Below are 23,546 nucleotides of genomic sequence, written 5' to 3'. Positions count from 1 at the left end.
CTTCTTTCTTTCACCTTCTCACTCCTATACTGCCTGTTCTACATACTGTTTGCAGCGACCAGACCTGCCTGGTTGATAGAGAGAGGCAAGTTTCCGCTCTTTCTTTGAATTACTTCCCCATAGCCCTCTCTATCTTTGGTTGCATTTCCAATGTTGCCCTTAGTTCATGTGCTTGATAGAACTTTCCCCCCCAAAATGGGAAAGAAAAGGAAGAAGCAGATTGTCATAAAGCCATCTGCACAGTGTGCCTAGACTAGAGCCCCAAGTTTCTCCCTGCTGTCCTATTGCTTGTCTCAAGGAATAGACCAACTTTGCCCTGGAATAGGGCCAGACAGCCCCAGCTTCACTGCCATTATACTGAACCCTCCAAGTACACAAGGGCATCTCTGAGGTTAATGGAAAAGCTGTTTGAGATTTATTCAAAGGGTACCAACTTTGGCAATACACTTTTACATGGATGTGAAGGATACAAAGCCTCTGTGCTACCCTGAGCCAAAGCCACCAGCAGACACAGCTGAAGTTTGAGAATTTTCACTGTGACACTGCCCTTACCAAACAAATGAGTGACATTCAAGGCAGAAAGTAACAGTGCCTCCCTCTGCTCTCCACACTAATGGGATTCACTGGAGTAAAGTTGCAGTGCACAAGGTATAAATCACAGAGAAAGAGATGTTTGAAGAAAAATGCTACCAATTTCTGTGAAAAGAATGAGGCCCATAATACTACTCCCTCAGGCTATCAAACAAGCACTTTTTGCCCCAACAATCATGTTAGTAGGTTAGAAGATTGCTCTGTTTATCAATTGACACTTTGGAAAGAGCACAATCTAGAAGTGTAGCAGAATATATACAAAGGACAGACAGACAGTCATCTGTTCATTCTTTCTGCAGGTTGAATGGAAAACTTGCTCAGGTCGATATTACCACCTATAATTTAATAAATAAATAAATAAAAACAGAAAACCGATCAATAGCCAAGAGATGGACTTAACAACTTCTCGAAAGTAAAACTGTTTGGAAAGGTGCTTTATACTCTGCTGTTTGGACTAGACACAGCTGCTAGTTATTGATCTGTTACAGACAAACTGCCTTTATTAATAAGCACTTGCATTATCTGGTAACCTCTCCTGAAAAGTTTGACCTTGTTACTAATCTACATGAGAAGCTAAGTATCAAACAGTTCTCTCTGTGACAGCTTCTCACACACATGCACTTTCCCTTTAGCTAGTCTCTGAAGTCTAGCTTTTTATGGCTTCACTCTGTACAGTGAGGTTGATGTTACTGTCTTTCTACATGAACGAGGAGAACAGATCATATGCAGAAGCTCCATGGCTAAGTTTACAGACAATTGTTTTGGCAGATGTTACCTCTAAAATTGTGGAGGGTCTAGAATTAAAATATTTAGAACCAATGTACTGTAAAAAACTAATCTTTACTGAACTTACCTAAGACATGGTTGCAAGTGTTCACAGATCCACAATATCCAAAGGTATTTCACTGATACTATCACTAAACCTGCAATGTTTTGTATATTAACACATGACAGTCTTATTCTTGGCTACTGAAAACAACAATTTAGCATGGCAATGCCCATTTATTATCCTCAAGCACCAACCTCAGCTTCTGAATGTGGATTTCATATGCCTTACTAAGATGCTCATATTTAAGAATAAGATTTAATTGACTACTGTGTAACAGGGAACCCCTGTCCCTTGTACTAGGAAGAGACGGAGGGCAAAAAACTTGGAGCTAAAACCAGCAAGTAGTAGCTGAACAGGTGGAGTGAGTCAAGGACTAAAAAAGCCAGGTGTTTAATGATCTAATTAGCTAATTACCCAGGCCACTTGGCCTTGGGTACAGGAGATCCAGTCACATGACTGGAAGAAGGTTGGCTTTGGGTATATAAGCCCAGTCCCAGACCCTAGAAGGCTAGGGAGCTTCTAAGAGAGAACTGACTACAGCAAAAGGCTAAGCCAACTTGAGAGAAGTACCTAGGAGACTGGGGAGATGGAAGTTGGCCAGCTTGAGAAGCAGGGCTTGAGCCCCAGATACCAGGGTGGTTTATGTTTAACTGGTTAGGTCACTGTTTTCTCTTGGAGGTTTTCCTACTGGAGAACTGGGAGGTGCCCATAGATAGAGGTGCTTGGGAGGCATTCCACATCATCAGCAACAGGAGCTAGCCCTGAAGCTAGAGGGGCTGAGGCTGGTGGAGGGAAACTGGAGTCCTAGGAGGGGCTGCTGCTGCCCAGGAGCTGAGTTCTTACACCCAAGGCTCTGGATGTGGCTAGAGGAAAAAGGGGCTAAAGCTGGGATGGCTGAAGCCCCAATGCATGCTCAAAAGCCTGAAGGGGCATGCTATTAAAAGGGGTAATGCTTGAGGAGGAGCACAGACCCCATGTGGGGTAGACCTATCAGCAAAGGTAAAGCCAACCAGCAAGGTTACTCTCAAGACCCAGAGGTTGTACCCAAGGGCCCCAGAAGATGACATCAAAGTCATCATGGCAGGTGAGATGGAGATGAGGTGGGGCCTGCAAAGAGCCAGCAGCTGAGTCAGATGATTGGGGGTGGAGGGTTACCAGGTAGCAGATCCCTGAGGCCTGCTCCACACTTTTTTTTTTTCCATTTTTTTTTTTTTTTTTTAATTTTTTAAGGCCAATTTTAAACACCTTCAGGAAGTCATGAATGAGGACCTCACCATTAAAGAACAGCTATTCTGTGTGTTTAAAGAACAGGATCCATATCCTCCAAACTTCTGCTAATCTTTGATTCTTTCCGTACAGTCATGTTTACAGCATTAAGCATAGATCATTATGCAGAACAGATTTTTTTTTCAGTTGTCTTAAATACTAAGCAAAGAATGGAACTAAATAGTTGCACCTAGATTGTTACAGCTACCCATCCAAAAATAAATAAATAAATAAATAAATAAATAAATAAAAAATAAAAATCAGTAATAGTGCAAGAATCAGCTTGCATATTCTCCTCCTAAAATCATACAATGTCTTAATGTTACCTCACAGCATGGTGCATAAAGCTAGATTTCTACCTCCACAGCATAAATAAGGAGGGCATTCTTCCTAGTCTATAAGGCTGATGCAACTGCCCAGATTCAGAAAATAATGCTAGAGCTGTGACAACTCCATCCTTGAGAATGCAGTATGAACAGCTACAGGCAGTCTCAACTTGGTATATACCTTCAATGAATATACAGATGTGCCTTTATATTTGCAAACCTGCATCTCTTCCAAACTAATACATCTATACCTTTTCTTGCTTCCTACGAGATACAAGTTCTATACCCAATACATTCAGTTACATCCAACTTGGGAAATTTAATGGCAACAGAATTTGGATCAGTAGAGGAAATCTAAGGGCTAGACTAGACTGCAATTGCTTTAAATAACCCGGCGAGTGAGTTTTCTTGAGAAGTGGTCAAAGCAGAAGACTTGCAGTTTGTGAAACATATGGTTGCAAATGCTGGTTTGTATCTACTGGTTACTGAGGATTACATCAAGAAGCTACATGTGGTACATCTACATTAGGTGCATAGGGCTGACCCTGAAGATCACCCTCAAACCAGCCTAAGCCATGTGTGCTACCCCTCTCAATATGTTTCTTAACCAGCAGCCCACAATGAAGCTGTAGTGTATGTGGATTTTTGTTCCTCAGTACCAGTTTGCCCACTACCTGTCTCCTCCTATAGTTGCCTCCGAGGGCAGTAGAAGCAAAGATGAAAGGACCAGACATCAGGAACAGGAAGTCTTGGGATTGTTATTGCTGGTCTTCCTGAGTCTGCAGCCTGTTTGGGTGAATTCCAGACACCCTGCAGGGAGATGCAGACAAGGAAGGGGATCAAATCTCAGCCCAATATTTAGCAAAGCTTCTAGGATCATGCTGGACTGCTGCAGGGAGCAAAATATAGAGATTTCATAGAAGATGATCTGCAAGTATAGGCTTGAGTTTGACCCAAACCATCAGTATAAACATAGCCTGACAGATTCAGTTAACAGAGATTAGATGCTTACCTATACCACACAGCATTGAAATATTTAGTGATGAATCTATGTCAATCCACTCATCTCAGGTGCAGATGCGCAAGTCAGTTATAAATGGGAAGAGAAAGTAGATTCACACTGCTCCTAAATCCATTTTAATTTTCACTGGTGTAAATCCAGAGTAATATAATTGACTTAAATATTCTACATTTATACCAGTGGAAAAACCGATTTAGAAGACTTCATGTTTATTTGAAGAGCATCTCACCATTTAGCAGAAGCACACACCTATGGTTAAAAAAATAAACCTCAACCCAAACATTCCAAATAGTTCTAACCCACAGCTGGGGCTAGGGCTTGTGCAATGGAAATATATTCTTTCCTTCAATCCATTTTACTTAATCCAGTTCACATGACACTTAGTCCACCCTCCCTTTACAATGGAAGTGTCTTATTTGCAAGAATTTAGGATATAACCAAAACATTTCTAATGGAGGAAGGAGGAGATACAAAGATAGGGGGAAATCAATTGTAATACAGCAAGGTGAGTAGTGGCAGAAATGTGTATTTCATGCCTCAGTGTGTGGTGGAGGCTTTTAACATAAGAAGATGGTACACATACCTTTTGAAGATCCCAGCAGATCTCTTGCTGCTTTGGAGAAGTCAGTGAGACTTACCTTTCCTGCTGTTTTTCAGTAACACATCCTCCTACCAGAGTTTCAAATTCATTGACAAGGGCACAAACGTGCACTAGTGACATTTAGAAGCTGGTCACCTCGCCTGAGTCACTAACACTCAGATCAAACTACTGTCTGATTGCTCTGCATGGTTTCCAGCTGCCAGCTCTAAAGTGGCAAGGAATCTTCAATTAGACTCTGGAACCCGGCTTGTTGACACTTCAGAGCCTGCCTGAATTCATTAGCAGCAGTGTAACAAGGGCACTGCAACCCACTGCAGCTGTGAAGCCCCATACTTTAGGAACAAGAAAGAACAGTGTCCATAATCCCTTTAGAGCTCTCCACATACTTAAATGCAGCCAACTAGTTACAAAGCAATGTTTCTGCTGTGCTACTATAACCTTTTAATGCATTTTCCCTAGCAAATCTAGGCTGAATGAACTACAAGGTCACCACAAAAATAATGAGTTAGGGCCCAGATTAAAGAAATGATAGGAAGACTTCCAGGACCAAATTCTGTTCTCTTCAACACTGACACAGATCTGGAGCAATTCTTCTGGATTCTGTACCAATCTGAGAACAGAGCTGGGCTCTGCCTTCCCCCAGATTTAAGGAGTGAAACATAAGAGCAGTTTCCCTGCAGCCGGCACATCCCCAAGCTTGCAATAAGTAGTAGTGCCCTTCTTACACTACCCCTTAGTTCGATAGATACCTTCCTCTGGCAGAGTGAAGGTGAGCTTTCCAGCATGTGTATGCTTGGCAAAGCTGTGCTGAGAGGAAAGGGAGAAAAACTCGGACAGTTGCCACACTTATCAGTGACTCATGGACGGTGTGACTTGGTGGTCTATGACAGGAACATATCAATAGCACCTACTATTAGCTTCACAGCTGCTGTCCAGGAGTACTACAGTCTTAAATGTCCATATCGTGCAGAGAGTGATATTCCGAGGCTACCTAGTGGGACCAGTGGTAAGTAACTAGCAAGATCCTTGCTGTGCAAATTTAAAAAAAAAAACAGAACAAAAAAACAACAACAAAACCCAATTGAATTATGCAGTAATGGTCCAGATGACTAGAACTCAAATCATGATACTTATAGCAGTACTCACTCATAGTACTGCACTGACTCCTGTGCTGGACCACTACCAGAAAATGCTGCATTTTTTTAAAGAAGGGAATGTAGGGATGCTGGCTCTGGGCCCAGCTGCTTCCTTTAGGCACTGGCAAAGATGACTGAAGGGAAAAGGAGATTTACAAACAAAAAGAATAACTTCCCAATTTTTTCAACTTCATTAATAATTAAAGACCCTTAGGACAGATCTGTTGAGATAAGAATACTCGATGTACTAAGAGAGGGTCCAGCATTTCAAAAAACAAATAAACAAAACAAAAAAAAACCAAAACCAATTTAAAAAACCCCACACTTAATGTTTCAGGTTTAATCTCCTAAAAAATCTTAGCCAAGCACTCTAACAGTCAGTACCCAAGTTTCCATATTTTCAGAAGGCAAACACTTCAGGGGCAGACAGCTCATGTAACTCAGAGCTGAGTGATCCTCAGTTATCTCTTTGCCAAAGAGGTTCAGAAACAATATTAAAATTATACAATCCCAGAATGCTAATTTTTACTGAATTCTAAGTATTATCCATCCAGCATGTGTAATTATGCCCAATATATGCAAACGCAGACATTCAATGATTATCATTACATCTATTTGTTAATATGAGGGCAGAGGCAGAGTCAATAAGAATTTACATAAAACTAGATCCAAGAGAAAAATGATTTACTGGATCCTGGTCTTCTACATAGTTTTCCATGAAGCCGGTGGTTTCTCTTCATCATTGTGAATATTGTGTTCTGTTCACAATCCAGCACACAGCATTTTCTGTAGTACCACCACACATACCTCCCAGCTTTCTTCAAAATACAAGACAGGAAAAAGTTGGTACTCACGGTCATTGCACTGGCTGCCTGAATATGAAGTCATGGAGCAATCACAGGTGAAACCTTCCCACTGCTGATTACAGATGCCTTGATTAGCACAGGAATCTTCTTGGCAAGTGGTGCTTGGTCCTAGAGAGGGGATGAGGAAAAAGGGGTGGGAGAAAGTCAGGAGGAAAGGTTAAATGGGCCAGGGACATGGTGAATTTATCATCATCATCATGCAGAGAATAAAAGTAAACCAAAGACTTTTCCATTCTTGGACATGCAACAGAAATTCAGGGCAAACAGAAGACACAGAGAATTGCACACTCAGCAACAAACAGCAGACTGACACACAGCAGAAAAGAGGAGTGAACAGCAGCATATTCCCTCTTATACAGACTCAGTTATTATGCCTAGGGCTAGTCTGCCTGTGGCAGTGCATCCAGGTCTCAGATGCCTCCCATCACACCCTAGCTACTTGTTTCTGTCCATGCTTTCCAAACCCAGAAACATGCCAACAGAGCTGTTCCAGAGTCATCCAAAGCAGCCACTCCAAGGTCTCTCTGAGGTGTCAATTATGTCCACAAAGAAATTAGGAGAGGCATCCCACAGTGATCTCACAGGCATATTTCTGGGTTGGAGCATGTGAGCGGAAGTGGGCATGCTCTGAGGGTTTCTGCTGGATACGCTGCTGTTACATTGTAGATACATGTATCAGGTTAAAAGGAGAGAGTGGGTGAATACAGTTCCATTGTGACAAATTATTTAGGGCCCACATACAACCTACTAATAAAGCCCCCTAGCAGATAGAGCATGGCCAGCCCTGGTTTAAAGTTCATTACTTCACAGTGGAGTGTTCTCTGCTCTCTCTTTTAGACTGCATTTCCCAACCAAGCTCTCTTTCATCACTGTGTGATTTGGAGGCATGGTATAAATTTGCAATCCTGCTCAGATACACTTTCTTAAGTTGAGGCAGGTAAAATCAGTAAAAGCAGGTTCCAGAAAAGAGTAGTTCTCCACAGCTTCTACTGGCCCTGCCAGAAGGAAGTGCTTTCACTGTCAGTCACCTGACAGGACCTGTTAAATTACAGTAATGGCCAGGGTATATAGGAACACAGGACATGAAGGGACATCCTGGGATATCAAGTCCAGTCCTTCTTAGTGCAGGTAATCACATCATATATTAGTCATGCTCCTCCTTAAAACTAATAGGTTTTTGGCACCCATCACTTCCTACTAGAAGACAGTTCCAGAACCTCATTCCTTTATACCCATCTGTTCCTGTTCAACATTGTCCTGGAGTTTTTATAGCTCTTCTCCCTCCCCAGAGTTTATCCCTTTCTTCAATTAATTTCAGACACCACTTGTATTTCTCTCTTCCTCTCTCAGGACTAGATAGATATCTCATACCTTAGCTAAGATCTTTTAGTGTTTCATCATCCAAATGATGGAATCTCACAAAATACAGCAACAGGCTTCCAAAAACCATGCATGCATCATCTGTATTAAATAGTGGCTCCTGTGTCTATGATGAGTAGCTGACCTGATCTGGACAAAGGACCATGGGAATCAGATCTACTCTGTATTCCCAGCTCTGCAACTAAAGTGCAAGGTGGCCTTTTGCATGTCAGATCACTTCTCTATGCCTTGGTTTCCCCCTGCAAACACTGAGATAATACTAAACTCACCTTTGTAATACATTCCTAAGCTTATGGTCAAAAACTATAGGGTATTATTTTATTAGATATTGTGTATCTAGACATGTGCATGTCAGTCCTTTCATGCAGTGTTTGGAGGGATGCACGCAACTGCTGCCTTGACTTACTTTGGAAAGGAAAAGTGAGGCTGGCAGTGAAATGCTGAATTAGCCATACTAGCCAAGCTCAAGCTATTAAACCACCTCTGAGTTAACCTTGAAAGCTATGGTGCCCTACCGTAGACCACCCTCCTAATTGAAATTATTGGCCTCAGTTAGTTGTCCTAAGCCTCAGAGCAATCAAAACCCTAATCAGTAGGTCTGTGTGAAGCTTCGGGGTGGTGATTCAATTTGGAGATTTGGCCTGATTTGGTGGCCAAATCTCTGAATTGAATCAGGGGACCAGTTTAAAGGTCCAAATCAGTTCAAAGATTCGGAGAGCTTTGATGATTCGGACAGTCCCCAGTGGTACATAATAGGGGCAGGGAAGGGGACCATGGGAGGGACACCTGCCAGCCCCCCTGACCCACCCCCACTCCTCCAGGGCTGCCCCTGCCCACCCCAGCTCCTGGCCCTTTAAAAAAAAGGCCCTGGTGCTTGCCAGGTGTGGGAATGATCCCCACTGCCCCATGTGGCATGGGGAGCTCTGTATGAGCCCCCCAATCTCCCCAGCTCTGCCACAGGTGCCCCACCCAGGCCAGCTCTGGCCCTTTAAGGACAAAAAAAGAACCAAGAAAAGCCCTGCTCCTGAAGCAGCTTTGGGGGCTCATGCAGAGCCCCCCACATGGCACGGGGGGGGGCAGCAGGGATCGCCACCCCCGCCAGCAGAAGCAGTGAGTGTAGGGCTTTACTCAGCTTTTCTTTTTCCTTAAAGAGATGGAGCTGGCCTGGGCACAGCACCCATGGGGGGGGGGCCCATGCAGACCCCTCATACAGCAGGGGACAGCAGGGATTGCCCCCACTTAGCAGCACCTGAGTCAAAGCTTTTTAGCAAGCGCGGGAGCTGGGGCAGGCAGGGCAGCCATTGCCAGGCCGGGAGAGCGGGCAGGAGATGAGGATGGGGCTGGCCTGGCTGATTTGGAGATTTGGCAGCAGCCAAATCTCTGAATTGGATTCGGCCAAATCGAATTGGGACAGTGATTTGAATCACCAAATCGAATCCCTGTCCCCCGAATCGGCTGAACCCGAAGCAAATACTAGCTGCTTCACACAAGCCTACTAATGAGGCAGAGAACCTCATTCCTGAATCTCCAACCCTGCTCCAGCCACTATTGGACCTTAGCATGAAAACAGACTGGACCGACTGGACTTCCAGGTGTCCCCATCCCTACCCTTTACCTATATATCCCCTACTTCAGGAATCCTTCTCTTGCTCTGGTCCTCCTCCTCAGTTTAGTTCAGGCCTGTCACAGAGAGACCCCCATCTTGCTTCTTCCAAAGCAGCAGTGCCAACCATGAATAAAGTAGGCTCATTGCCCATATTTAGAAATCAGGTTTTTTGACTGTGGATACATGGGACATGTCTGAAGTTTTTCAGGCTGCCCTTCTAGCAGACAATCAATTTGAGTTGTACTCACTGGAGAAATAGCAGCAGCTGCCTGCAATTCTGACAGCAGCAGCTGGAGAGTTTAACCAGATATCAGCTAAACGTCAAGTTTCTGTTGCAATCTGAACTGCCCTGCAAAAAGCCTCAGGAAAACAAAAGGGCCATTATGATGTTGGCACCACCATCTCTCACCAAGTGCCTGAGAAGCAATTCAGCTGTGGAACGGTGGCAAAAGCAGCAAGGAATTAGGGCATTACAGACTTGGAAGAAGGGCATTTCTCAACTGCTCACAATTTCTCTCATACATTTAAGAAATAAATTCTGCTTTCACGTGTACCTGGAAAATACTGAATTCAACTCTGAGTTAACTAAAATGAACTCCAGATTTCCAGGAGTGTGGATGGAAAAGAGAATATGGTTCTACAGGCTTCTCTCTTAGTCACACACACATATGCACAGTGACCTACTTATAATGGATACACGGGCATATGTTGGCTGCTTCAGAAGTCTGATATCTAGTTTGGACTGAGCCTCATGCAGACAGTGGAGGGGATGGTGAATTTGACAAACTGTAGTAGACCCACAACAGAGGAACAAGCAAGAAGTGGCAGATGCGAAGGAGTCTACCTCTTCTACAGCAACAGTCCTCAACAATGTTAGGCTCAGGACACCCCTTGAAAAATGTCAGCTCTTAGTTTTCACTCATTTTTTTTAGTACAGAAAAATAATGCAGCAATTCTTCTGTTGCAAAGAACCCAGACACCACAACAGGTTAAAATGTGCTTACCACTGGAGTCCTCTGTGTAAGCTCTGTATTTATTTTGTGAATCATGTGTAGGTGTTTGCACACCTAACAGTGCTATTATTGTAGAGTACTCTGAGATGCCCTTACAAGGCTTTCATGGCACCCTGTTTGAAAATCACTGCTCTGTACCATAGGATACTAAAAAGCCTCCCAAACAAACAAACAAAAAAATTCCTAAACTCATCTCCTAGCCTAAACTTTAACCCTGCACATAGGACCTAGAGCCACCTACAGACCAAGTTAAGAAGTCCTAACTCTCAGTACTATTTCCATAACACCAACCATGTGCTTTTCATAACATGTAACTAGAGCACTTTACTTGCAATTAACTTTTACTGCTTTTCTTTTAATCTTTGATTTCTATATTGTTCCAAGAAGTCTCACCCTTTTTTCAGGTAAATGAGATTGCCAATTAAAACTACTTGGTGATGGCAACTTCTGACTGGTGCTTCTGAAATAAGGGACAAGAGCTCTGCTGTGGGCTTAAGGGTGGGGGCAGGAGGGGGAGCTCAGTTAGGAGTAGTATTTGTGGCTTGAGACCTAAATCACCCTCTACTTGGTGCTATAAGAAGCACTAATTAGAGACTGGAGAACAAAGGACCTGAAAAGAACTGGATGTATTAATAGTGGTTATGGTCTACAAACTGCATTTTACTGGAAGCAACTATGCTATGGTGCCTTAAAAGCAGGGGAGGGGATGGAAACATTCTCTTTGAACACAGTTTGAGGAGGAGGAATTTAAAAAAAAACAACAACTGACATTGCTACATAGAAAAGCCTGAAAAACTGATCTGCTATCTTTAAAGTCAGTTGTGATGGTAGGGCACGGATCTGAGGTATTATGTCTTGCCTCACTCCTTAATTCTACAGGGCATTTGCATGGTAACAGGATCCTTGTTTCCAAGAGTTCATCTGCTCCTGCTGCTTTTAGTCCTTGCCTGGTGTCATAATCCTCTACTTGTGACTCAGAATCTTGTCCAGAGCAACTAAGAGGGATGTCACAGGGGATTAGAATTTTGGATTAGGGAGTCAAGCAACAGGAGCACAGGGTGGCTTATAAAACCCAAGATCCTGTTTTCATGCACATGCCTATAAGTGATAATGCATGCTGGGAGGGCAGGGATGAAGAATTTATATACAGGGCAGCAGAATTAATTTAAATATGTTTCCAAACATCTGTTCAATGTGTCAAAGGTCTATTGTTATTGTTATTCCTTTGCCAGTATTTAAGATGTACAAAAAAAAAGTTAAAGTTCCAGACCTACATGAGTAACTCTACAGATGTCATCTCTCTAAAATACAAATATAGACATCTTATTAATTTTAATTCATAAGAGGAATACTTGATCTTATTTTCTTCTTGTATTTATTTGTGTGTATGTGTGCATGTGCATGCATATACACACAGGCTCTGAGTATGTTCTTTGAGTGGATTGTTTTGTCTTCTGAACCTACTGGCTGAAACTGAGACACAGGTTTAAAGTAACCAGACATGGGAAGTGGAGAATCTGCTCTGTACAGGGGAAGTTTTCTGACTAGCAGAAATGGGACAGAGGCAGCTTTGCCTTTTTGTGCTTTGACCATAGCCTAAAAGGACAGAAGGGGCAGGCTGCAAATATGGGATGGCACAGCAGAGCTCTGCTACAATTCTTCCTCTGTGGATTAAAGGCCCCTGGAGCCATAGGTCTATTTGCACTAAAATATCATAGCTAAGCTATACAGTGGCTTCCTGTTGGTCCTCGCCTTAACATCAGTCTTTTATTTCTCCTTGGAGCTATATGGATGGGTATGTGAATTCCATTGTATTGTTTGTATTTTGTAAGTCATGCAAAGCGGGTACAAACCCAGATGTGTTCACCACATTCCACATTGGAAAACCCCTACATTTCTGCTGAAGCTTCAGTTGCGTAGAGGATTTTCTTTCACCCTGACCTCAACTGCTGTGGGTATTGCTACCTGCTGGGTTCAAATCACTATGTCCACCCTATAGGAAAGTGTATTTCACCACCAAGTGAAGCCCTTCCTACTTTGTAATTTTAAACCACTGTGGCAAAGGGCACTGTGGAATGAAAGTTATTGTAGTGATCTGCATTGTGAGACACCCAGGGGATTTGATTTCCCAATGTGACAGTTTCAGGCTCATAAAGCAAGTGGCTTTTGAGCTTTGGTCATGCCTGACATGGAATGATAAGCTTTACAAAGTATGATCTCCCATATGGCATCTTCCTTCACATGCTGAAAAACAATGCACATCAGAAGGATTGTGCTATTTTTCACCACACTGTCTTCAGTAATGACATAGTGAACATGCAATCTAAACACAATTGAAACTGTGTAACAGAGACACACCTACAGTGCTATCATCTTCCCTAAATGCACTGCTGACCAACTCCTTGCCCGCTGGAACCTTCAGGGAGTGGAGAAGTGATGGAAAAATTATGCAGGCAGAAAAGCTGTGCTAGGGGATACCTAACAGAACAAAAACCTGATAACTGGACTGAAGCCCAACAAGTACAATGTACACAAGGAGGTAATGCAACCCCCCAAAAGACCTACAATTCATTTAATGAAAAAACTGCCCCTTTTTTGGACTCTTTTTAAGGTGTAGAGAATCAGGGCAACCCCAGGACTGTCAACCAGCTGGAAGCTGCCTCGGACATCCAGTTTGCAAAGCAGAGTCCCTCTCCCATCCGTGTCTCTTTCTTACTGGAGACTGAGGTGGAGGCTGGAAAAACAAACTCAGTTTCTGAATCTTATGAGAAGTTAGGAAAGCACAGGCATCATGCTGATGCTTAAACTAAGTAAATCAAGGGCCTGATTCTTTACTGCATTGTGCCTACTGTCACAATTCCCACCTACACAAGTGGGTATACCACTATCAAATGCCAAGCGTGGCATTTTACACCCACTTCCCACAGGTATGGATCACTACAACAGATTCATGGTAAAAACAATTAGCCCTTCTATCTAGAATCACAGACAGCACAACCAGAAAATGCCATACAGTGACTGTAGTGAAGCAGACTACAACTGAACCCTTGGGAACTCAGGGGCAGATTTTCAAAAGAGCTCAAGGCCAGATTTCTAAGTGTTCAGCCCCCAGAATTAGTGCCATGTTTTTGTTAAGAGCTCTGCTCCTATTTAATCATCTAAATGTTTTCAGATGTACTCAGAACCCAGCAGCTTCCACTGTCAGTTATAGATTTTCAGAAGGACTCAATAGCCAGCATGCTGAGTGCTTCGGAAAAATCTGACCATTTATTCCAGTCTCAGTGGAAGCTGAACTCTCTTACTGCCCAGCCTCATTGCAGGTGCTGAGTGCTTCTGAGAATTCTGCTTTAAACACGTTTGTCCGGGGAACTTCAGGGACTTGGACAAGCTGAGCTGAATATCCTTATTAACACAGCGCATGCAGCAGAAATGCAATCTGCGCTCAGTGACAGAAGAGACAAAATTAGCAGCAACAGCACCCAACTGAGAATGGCTTCAGACCTGCTTTCAAGATTTCAGACACAGACCCTGAAATGCATTTACTTTCTCCCTCATGCTCTGCCCCTCTTTCCCAAAAGGTATGGAGGCTGGAAAAAGTGGAGACAAAAGTGACCTCATAACAAAAAGTGAACTATATAAAAGGGAATATGTCTGGGAGGGGAGGACCATAGGGATGATGTAGGGAAGTGAACAACATTAATCAGATGTAGAAATTCAGAGCAAACTAAAGAAGGTGAGGGGGGAAAAAAAGACAAGATGACTGAAAGTGCTGAATTTGAACAAGAAAAGGAAAATTAAATTGTCCCTCCCCACCCTAACCCTGAATCAAAGCAGCCCAAAAATGGTGCCACTGGGCCTCTCTCGAGTTTCACAAATATCCTGCGGTATCCAACCCCATATTGCAAATGTTGGTTTCCTGAAAGTGAATGACCCATGGTATTTGGTTGCCATGTTGTTTCCCTGAGGCATTCTCAGTGGTTGCATCTGAAAGGCAAAATATCCCTATATCATTAACACATCATTGTTAATACTGGGCCCAGGATGGAGGGAACTGCTGTTTGGAGTGCTTTTGCTTATGAGCACTTCATCATCCTCTGCAGAGTCTAGAAACCAAACACTATCTATTTCATTTTAGGATCTCATCTCTCAGCTGTTCAGAGCTCCCATCCACCTCACTGGATGTTGTGACACTCCTGGTTAGGCAAAGGGAGCCTGCAACTGTGGCTGAGGCCTGAGACACAAGGCATTTGGTGTGGAAGCAGCAGCAAACACTTACAGACTTCCTAATCCTCTATGCTACATTTAATGCAGCCACACAGCATCTTTGCTCTAGACCTATCACCTCTCCAGTGTATTCCTGGCTTCCCACTCTACTCCACACATTTCATTAGTACACCCACCCCTCTCCTAAGCGTCACCCTCATCTACTTGCATACAAACAAGCTTTGGAAATGAGCTACACAGTGACCGAAGGCTGGAGAAGGCATCTGACCTCCTCTAATGTTAACCATCCATGGATGCATTCCCATGCGTGTGCATGTGCATGGGTTCACCGCACTGCTAATTTAAAGCACGGGAGAGGGGGCAGGGGTTGACCCTGGGAGAGCCTGGTGTCAAAAAAAAAAAAAAAAAGGAAGGCACAGAAAAAAGTGATGTAGCACATGCAATAATAGCGTGCAGTGCCAGAAAGGGGAGCCTGTCTGACCAGGACCACACTCCGGCTGCCAGCCAGGCTCCAGGTAGCCAGATTGTCATTGCTGTTGGCCTGGGAGGCCTCCAGGGCCTCCGTTAAGGCTGCCAGGGCCAGAAGATGTGCTGGCCCCAAACTTCCCTACCCCACCTGGCGTAATTTGCCCCATGCCAGAACACGCATATAGGGGCATGTCTGCACACTCATGGGGGTGTGCTCCCTGAGGCCAAACACTCAAACTCTAGCAAGGGTCTATGCCCCTAGGACACCCTCCGTTGGGGAGTAAAGGCCATTTATCACAACAAACCCAGAGTTTCTGACACTCCTGACACAGCTATACCAATTCACTTGGTTCCATAGGCATGAGGCATCCTCATCTGCCTTTCTCTGAAGTTTTTTAGATTCTCTTTCATTTGAACCTCTTCACAAGCACTGGAATTTAAAGTATGAAGTAACTCTACCATTTGAGCAAGAGACTTGCTTTTTTCCAATGGTTGTCTACTGCACTGACAGATAGTTTCAGGAAAATAGTTTGACTGTTAAAATGTTAAATGATTTGCAAGATATGCACAGACAACCCAACTATACCATGGAAGTTTTTCTACTTGGATGCACCTGGCGTATGGGACTGGTACTTTTTATCCTGAAAACTCAAGGAACACTGCCTCTGTACTCTTCAACATTATAGATTAATTGTCCCCTCCTAGTTAACAAAAGCAAATGCTAATAGGCGTTAATAAGAGTTCCATGCATGGAATAGTTCTAAATGCTTCCTAACATATACTGCTAAACCATCCAGTTCATGGCTTTCAAGAGTCACCAATAAGTAGTAAAAGAAAAACAAAACAAAACAGAAAGATCAAACCCAGCCTGGTGAAAAAAAGGATTTGTAAGTACTATTTGCTGGTGCTATTTGTATGTTTGATTAACTGAGATTCATAAACTGTTATATAAAGAACTAAGTGATTTTACTTGTGGCTAATAGCTTATTTTTAATTAGAATTCAAAAGACCTCTCTCTAAGTCTGCATCATTAAAATGGTCATCACCATCCTCTCTCATCTCTAAGTGGTGCTGAAATTAAGACTCCAAGTTGGCCCTTCTGTCCTGTAAAGCTCTGATGGCCCTCTGTATTTCAGCAACCAGCTGTTCAGTGGCAGCAACCGGTAACCATTTCAGGAAGTCAACTTGTGCAGCTGAGGACACCCACAGTGAGCGATACAGTCATACCTCTTAAGCCACCAGAACCACCCCCATTATTACCAAATTCCCACCCAAAGCTGTCCCTCAGTTCCAAAGGGAATGAGGGCCCTCCCTTTCTGGCCATCCTAGAGGTGTGACTGCATCCAAATAAAAGGCACCTGAGATAAAATAAAGGCATCTTTCAGTCCAAACTTGTAATGGGAACAAGAACCTTCTCTACCTTGCAGGTCAGCTTTGGTCAACTCAACTTTGTTAGCAAAAGAACAGAAAAAGCGAAAACAATAAATCAGAGGTTAGTAAAAAGGCAGATAAACAAGGGTAACATCACTGAAGGTAAATAAATAAATAAAAACAATCAACGTAACCCGCACAGCCCAGATGCACAGTTAATATACAAATGAGGGGCAACTTAAGCAACATGGACACTTCAGGACACATGGTGCTGCCTCTCTTTATCATCACTACAATGTAAGAAAACCAGGCAGATGTCAAACCAAGGATGACAGGGAAAATGCATTTCTTACACACACACACACACACACACACACACACACACACACACACACACACACACACACACACACACACACACACACACACAAAAATAAACCCAGAACACAGCATCATCACAATTTACCAACAGAAAGTAGAAATACGGAGCACCTACACCCCTCCCCCAACCTCTTGGCACTTACTGACCACTTCATTGGGAACCATTTTTTCTACTGAGAAATATTGAGAATAAACTTGAACCAAAACGTTACTTGACTTAACACAGAATATTTTATTTCCTTGTAAGACATAGACTGTGGCTGGTAATACAAAGCTACTCCCCTCTACTCAGAACACAGCTCCCCATTGGTTTTTTTGGTTTTTTTTATCTAAAGTCAATGTCATGCTGGTGAACTATGCCGGATTAAGAGTCCTGAAGAGAGAGGTCCTCTGTTTATCCCCAAAATCAGGTCTGGCACTAGATGGTATGCCACTGTGCAAGCTTTATTTACATGCTGCATCCAGCCCCCGTGCCTATACCAGTTCTGGAGGAAGCCCAAAAAACTAGGAAAGAGAGGACAGTTAAGCTTCCAGGATCCACTCCATCTTTGGCAGTCTTGCCAGTTAAGTCATTATTGGTGACGGTGCTGCTGCTGCTGCTGCTGGTGTACTATTTTACCCAGGTAAGAAGGGACCCATTCTTCCACAGTCTGAGAGACAGAGAACTATAATCTTACCAAAATGTAATATAACCATTAATCTACACTGAGTGAAAGGAGCACAGAGAAGAAAACCCAAAAAATGTTTCACTAGGGTGCCTAGACATATTTTCCTCAGCTACATGGAAAACCACTCAAGTGGTAGCCATGGATTTTGATGTCTTAGGCTTTGGATTTAAGTTGTCTCTTTCAGCATGGAAAGCAAGGGAGAGGAGGCAATGACCAAGTGCAAAGAAAGGCTCCCAAATCTCTTCTGACCCTGCCAAGTTGCACATTTATTTTACCACAGTAATGGTAAGACACACTAATAAAACACTAGCCCTTTTGTGCTTCTCTTCTACCTGTGACTTGAGCACACTCACCTTTGTATCTAACTGTTCCTAAGAAAGAGGATCAACTGCTGTCCAGAAACTATATCAGTAGATCCCCCCCTCCTCCTCTACATTTACTGCTCTATAAATTGGAATTGGCAATATAGACACGTGTGCAGTTTTCTGTGGGTCCCATAAAATTTAACATCTTGAACCTTGGCTATTGTTTTACAGGCCATAGTCCATGAAAGACTCAAGATAGCAAATACCTCCCTTTTCAAGCCAGATTTTTGTTTCCTCCAGAGCAGCTCCATTACACAAAGTCATAAACTTCCACAGGCCTCTTTAAAAAAGGGAGGAAACTTAACCCATTTCTCCATGCCTTCTCCTTACCGTTTAATCTAATGAAAACGTAATCTGCATAGAACAAATGAGAACCCCCCTCCCAAGTCCAGCTTCTCATCTTCCTCCTATCTGATCCAGCAGTGAAGTTCCCAGGTAAAATTTGTGATGTCATTTATTTCTATGGCAATGAAATATAATGACAGGTAATTATCTGCATTAGTCTGAGGTCAGGCAGAAGGCAGGGTAGTTCAGAATTCATTACACCTTATAGACTAACTAAATCAGAGATGTGTAAGGTTTCGTAAGCAGCAACTTTCTTCATTAGATGCTAAATGGAATACAATGTCATAAGGAATGGAGGAGATGCCAAGTTTTATCAAACTCTCCATCACTTAACACCCTGTCACATCCTAGTCAGTCTCCGTCACCTTAGAGGAAGGATAACATCCACCATCATCTTTCAAGTTCTCATTTTTGAGAAACTGAGAAATTACATCTTTTTGATACTACCCAGTGATGGCCTTAAAAGCAGGGATTTCATTACCTTTTCCACACACCTCTTAACAGCCCCAATGTTTGACCTAAGCACCTCATCCATCAATGAATTCTAAAGGGTAGCATGCTGCGAAGAAGCATAATGTTATGATTTCACTGCAAGATTTGTAAAAAGATTAAGGTGGGCTGAGAGAGGAGACAATCCCATGTCCCATCCAAGGATCAAAACATCTGGAACAGCAGGATGGGAAACAAAGGTAGCTTCCAGCCAAATAATAATTGCTTTTCCTTGTGAACATGTTTTGCCTTGATTAGTTAGTTGTCATCAGTGGAGTCCAGCAAGAGAGATGAAGAGAAGAGGGAAAAGCTATCTTACAAGAAGAGGAAAATGACCTCTAAACACAGTTCAGTGGGGTGATTGCAAGAGAGTATGAAATGGATACCTGAGAGATAAGGGAAATTCTGGATGCTTTTGATGCATGTTAAGCAAAGTAAAAATGCTGGGATTGAGAGATGGAGAAGCAAGAAAATGCATGGCAAAAACAATTAAAATAATGGCACAACAAAAAGGCCCGTTACTCATTTTTGTAAGGGCAAAGTTCATGCTCAGACATGCTTTCTCAGCCATCAGCTTTAGTTGTGTCACAGTGCCATCTAAAACACTATGCCACACAAGTCTTACATATGATGCAACAAATTCAGGTGCTCATTTCACTGGAATCAACCCATGGCCAACCCAGAGCTGTTGAGTCTGTGTAAGCTCAACAGACAATGAAGAGTCAAGCTGTGTCTAGGACTAAGAATGAGTTGATCTAAGTTATTTTGTTTCGTTTCTGGAACCAACTTCCGAGAGAAGTGGTGCTGGTTCCTACCCTGGGGGTCTTTAAGAGGAGGCTAGACGAACACCTTGCTGGGGTTGTTTGCCCCCAGTACTTTTTCCTAGATGAACATGGCAGGGGGTCAGACTTGATCTGCTCAGGTCCCTTCTGACCCTACCATTTCTGTCACATGTGATGCTCCCTTGGTGCAGTTCAAAACAGCTTGGTTGTTAATGTCAGATATGCCATTTTGGCTAGGACATTGGGGTGTGAAGTAGAGACCTCCAGGAGCTGAAAGCATTTAGTCTTGTACAGCTTGACCTAATGCTGGGATTGCAATCATAGAATCATCGAAGTAGGGTCGGAAGGAACCTTGTAGATCTTCAAGTCTGACCCCTCGCCTGGGCAGGAGAAAAGACTGGACTCAAATGAGTCATCAAGCCTCTTCTTAAAGATCCCCAGGGTAGGAGCCAGCACCACTTCCCTAGGAAGTTGGTTCCAGCTCCTAGCTGCCCTGACTGTGAAGTAGTTCTTGCGGATCAGACCATATCCTCTGTGAAATGGGCACAAAAAGTGGCTTACATTAGTTCTGCTAGTTTGGCTAAATTCTAGCCTGAGTAATCACTTTCTTTGTACCACAATCCTTCCTGTGGTTTTAATTAGATGTAGAATTCCTCTTGCCTCCAGGTCCTAAACTATCGCATAGCATTGCTATGCACAAAAAAACACCTGCCACTTCCAGTCTTAGAGGTGGCTGCATTTCAGCTGGTGATTCCTGTATAAAATGTGCCTCCTCAGAGGAAAGATAGATAATTCTCTTAGTCTTCTATAATACCATTTATCTTGAAGTAGCCTAAAGCACTTTATAATATCCATGGTGAAGCACATAAGGGATATCCTGAAAATACATATCTTTCTTCCACTGAACTACAGACACCTCTGGGGAAGAACATGGTAGCCATGTATCACTGCACCACAATTTTTAACAATTTTTTAGCATGGAAAGTACAGAAGAAACTTTCAAAGATATTCATTGACCTGCTGAAGGCTACACCATAGACAGGTCAATAGCAGAGGCAGGAAAATAAGATTTCCCATACCCTCTCCCTGGCAATTAAAGCCCTACTGACTGGCAGTATGGGATAGGCCCCTGAAAAATAAATACAACAGCTATGAAATCAATTTTAAATGGTGCTCTCTCTCTGTGGGAATACTATAGATGCCCCCCCTCTCATAACTCATATGTACTACTCTGCCTGGGATTGTAGGAAGTGCTGATAAAGAGAGCAAACTAACTGCTCTAGGGAAGATGCAGGCCCTATACATTCAGAGGTGGTCACATTTAAGCTATGGAAGATGCACATGGGTTGAAATCCCTCTCACTCTGGGGTCAGCAAATAAAAGTCGGAGCACACTTGGGTTCAAAGGGATAGTTCTGTGTTCCTGACCATCATCATAATTCTTCTCCTATTGAAGGTAATGGGCAAGCTCTCATGACTTCAGCTAGGCCAACGCCAGCTATTGTAGAGAATCCCACACAGAGGGGCAACTTGACTCTTTGCTAAGGCCATTTCCTGTGTTTGAACAGTTCCTTCTGCAGTGGAATTGTTCTTTATGGCTGTATCATTCAGACCCTCCTTCCCATGCTCCCCAAAAATCAAAACACAGCACAAAATGAGATTCTCTCAAAACCAGGTTGTTTATTCCAAATATCTGTGTATATATATATGCCCAGATAGCATGGCACAGAGACTGGCCACTTTTTGAGATTTCAGCTTCTTGGGATGGGGCTGAAAGTACACCTCCAGCCACTATATAAACAGACAGTTAAATAAGCATCAAACGTGCATTGCGAAAGCTTTGGCACCCACAAGAACAGCAGGTGGGGTTCAACTGCTACAGAAGGGAGACCCCACAAGTAGGCAGCATACAGTCTTAAATCTTGGCTCCTGCGTATTCCTGCCACAGGGGTTGCTGGAACTCAGTCCAAAGGGGAAAGAAGCAGCACTGTGTTGAGTCGGTCCCTAATTGTTTCTGCTGAATCTTCAGCACCTTTCCCCTAGTCCCTGAGCAGGGTTCATGCATCTGGATGGGGTAAGTGTTACCTCACAAGACCAAGGCCCTGCAAAGCATCAGAAGGCACAAACTTCTTCACAGTTTCTAGTTCCCATCTTTTTGAGTTCTTCTTCATGAAGAGGGGACTCCTGCTGCTAGTGTCCCTGAGGGTGAACCAGTCTCTGAGTTCAGGTAGCAGCAATGCTGAACTAGGATGGCACAACAGCACAACAAAGGCCAAGATTCACATTGTGGAAACTAGAGGTGAAATGTTCTAGCACAAAAGGAGGAAGGAGGAGGTATAGCTACATCTAAAGCAGCCATTGTTTTTGTGCGATCTGGGTAATGGAGCAGTGACAGGAGCAGGAAGCTGATAACTCTGACATGGGTCCCAGCTCTGCCAGAATAGTGACTCAGGTCCTGAGGAAGGGGAAACTGTTTATGCCACTTCAGTGACTTCTGTCTGCTGAGCCCTAGTCAGCCTTCCTCAGACAGGCTAGCAGGTCACACTAATGGATAGGTCTCCAAAAGAAGAGGGGACAAATGAAGGAGGAAAGCTACAATATCACAGATAGACAGTTGCAAACTAATATATATTTTTAACAGAATTAACAAAAACCATCAACCTTGGAGAAATGGTTTTAGTGCCATGGGAAAAATGCTTGGAAATTATCACAAAGAGCATTTCCAGAATGGCAAAAGACCACATGAAAAAGCCCTGAGAAAAAAAACACTCTGCATGGGAGAGGCAGCATGCCTGCTTTGGACACCCTGGCCTATCCCATATTGCTGGCCAGGCCAAGCAGAAAAACCTTGAAGCTCTATGAGGCCACTTCCAAACAGAATCATCAGGTTGGAGGAAGCATGAAAAGGGCAAGATGGACAAAGGGCAGCAGATGGAAGAACAGTCTGCTGCCACTATGCAACAAAACCAAAACTATGAGCATAAGGTTTGTATCAAGGCACCTTCTTCTCTAGTAAGAGGACACAACTCCTGCTAACCACTGAGGCAACGACTATTACTCTGCAACTTGAGGACTGGGTCAAAGGAACACACATGCCCTAAAAACACAATGCCTAGTCAATGCGCTATGAGGAAAGGATTGGTTTTAAATGGAGCTGCTGCTCTGGGGTTTCACAGATGCTAAGAGATTTGAAGATGGCACTCAACTGGGAATTTTAAAACAGCCAAGAGATGAGGCTAACAAGAGGGAAGACCCCAAAATTCAAGTGTTAGTGGCTGCATGGTGGGGGATATGGTATGTACCAGCTGGTGTTCACATAATAAGGTCCTATCAATGAGCATCAGCTAGTGGATGACAAAAATGCACTCAACCAACATATCGCACATGGATCACAGTCCCCAGTAAGGCTGTACGTACTTTGCGTAAAGAGCATGTTGTTAAGTTTCCTGGCTAGTAATTGATGACCTGCAATGGAGGAATATTTCCTAGCGCAAATTGGAAGCTAATGAAAACAACAATTTAGCTCAAGTGGCAGGAGCCTATGTTATGGGCATGGAAGATCTTGAGTTCTAGGGCTATGCCACAAGGTGGTTGTTAAACCAGCTCTCTCAACTGCTGGAAATCTGGCCTGGAGAATAAACTCTTCATTTAAACTGTTAGAAACCAACAATTTATCCAGGTTCCCTGCACCCCAAAAATACCTTCAACAATTTGTTTCTGGACCAAAACAATGTGTTTCTGTTCTCCAAGTAATTCACTGAGAGATCAGTTTATAACAGAAGAATCCCTACCAGTGCCCTGTCCTCACCTCCTTCCCTT

At 43.3% G+C, this 23,546-nt stretch overlaps 1 protein-coding gene across 3 annotated transcripts in view; it reads right to left on the bottom strand.

The window, feature by feature from the left end:
• Positions 1-23,546, bottom strand: part of NRXN3 (neurexin 3) — a 1,344,032-nt gene that overhangs the window by 710,739 nt on the left and 609,747 nt on the right. For 2 of the 3 annotated variants that reach the window (XM_090033813.1, XM_090033810.1), the window contains one exon: positions 6,625-6,744. In XM_090033813.1, the coding sequence (XP_089889939.1) occupies positions 6,625-6,744 (120 nt within the window). Of the gene's footprint in view, positions 1-6,624; positions 6,745-16,747; positions 16,775-23,546 lie in introns of all 3 variants that reach the window. The other variant, XM_090033814.1, reaches the window with a different exon arrangement.

The sequence above is a fragment of the Crocodylus siamensis genome, chromosome 2 (genome assembly GCF_052110815.1).
Source record: "Crocodylus siamensis isolate JL-2025a chromosome 2, ASM5211081v1, whole genome shotgun sequence".
Classification (NCBI taxonomy): Eukaryota; Metazoa; Chordata; order Crocodylia; family Crocodylidae; genus Crocodylus; species Crocodylus siamensis.
This window is presented reverse-complemented; position numbering and strand designations above follow the sequence as displayed.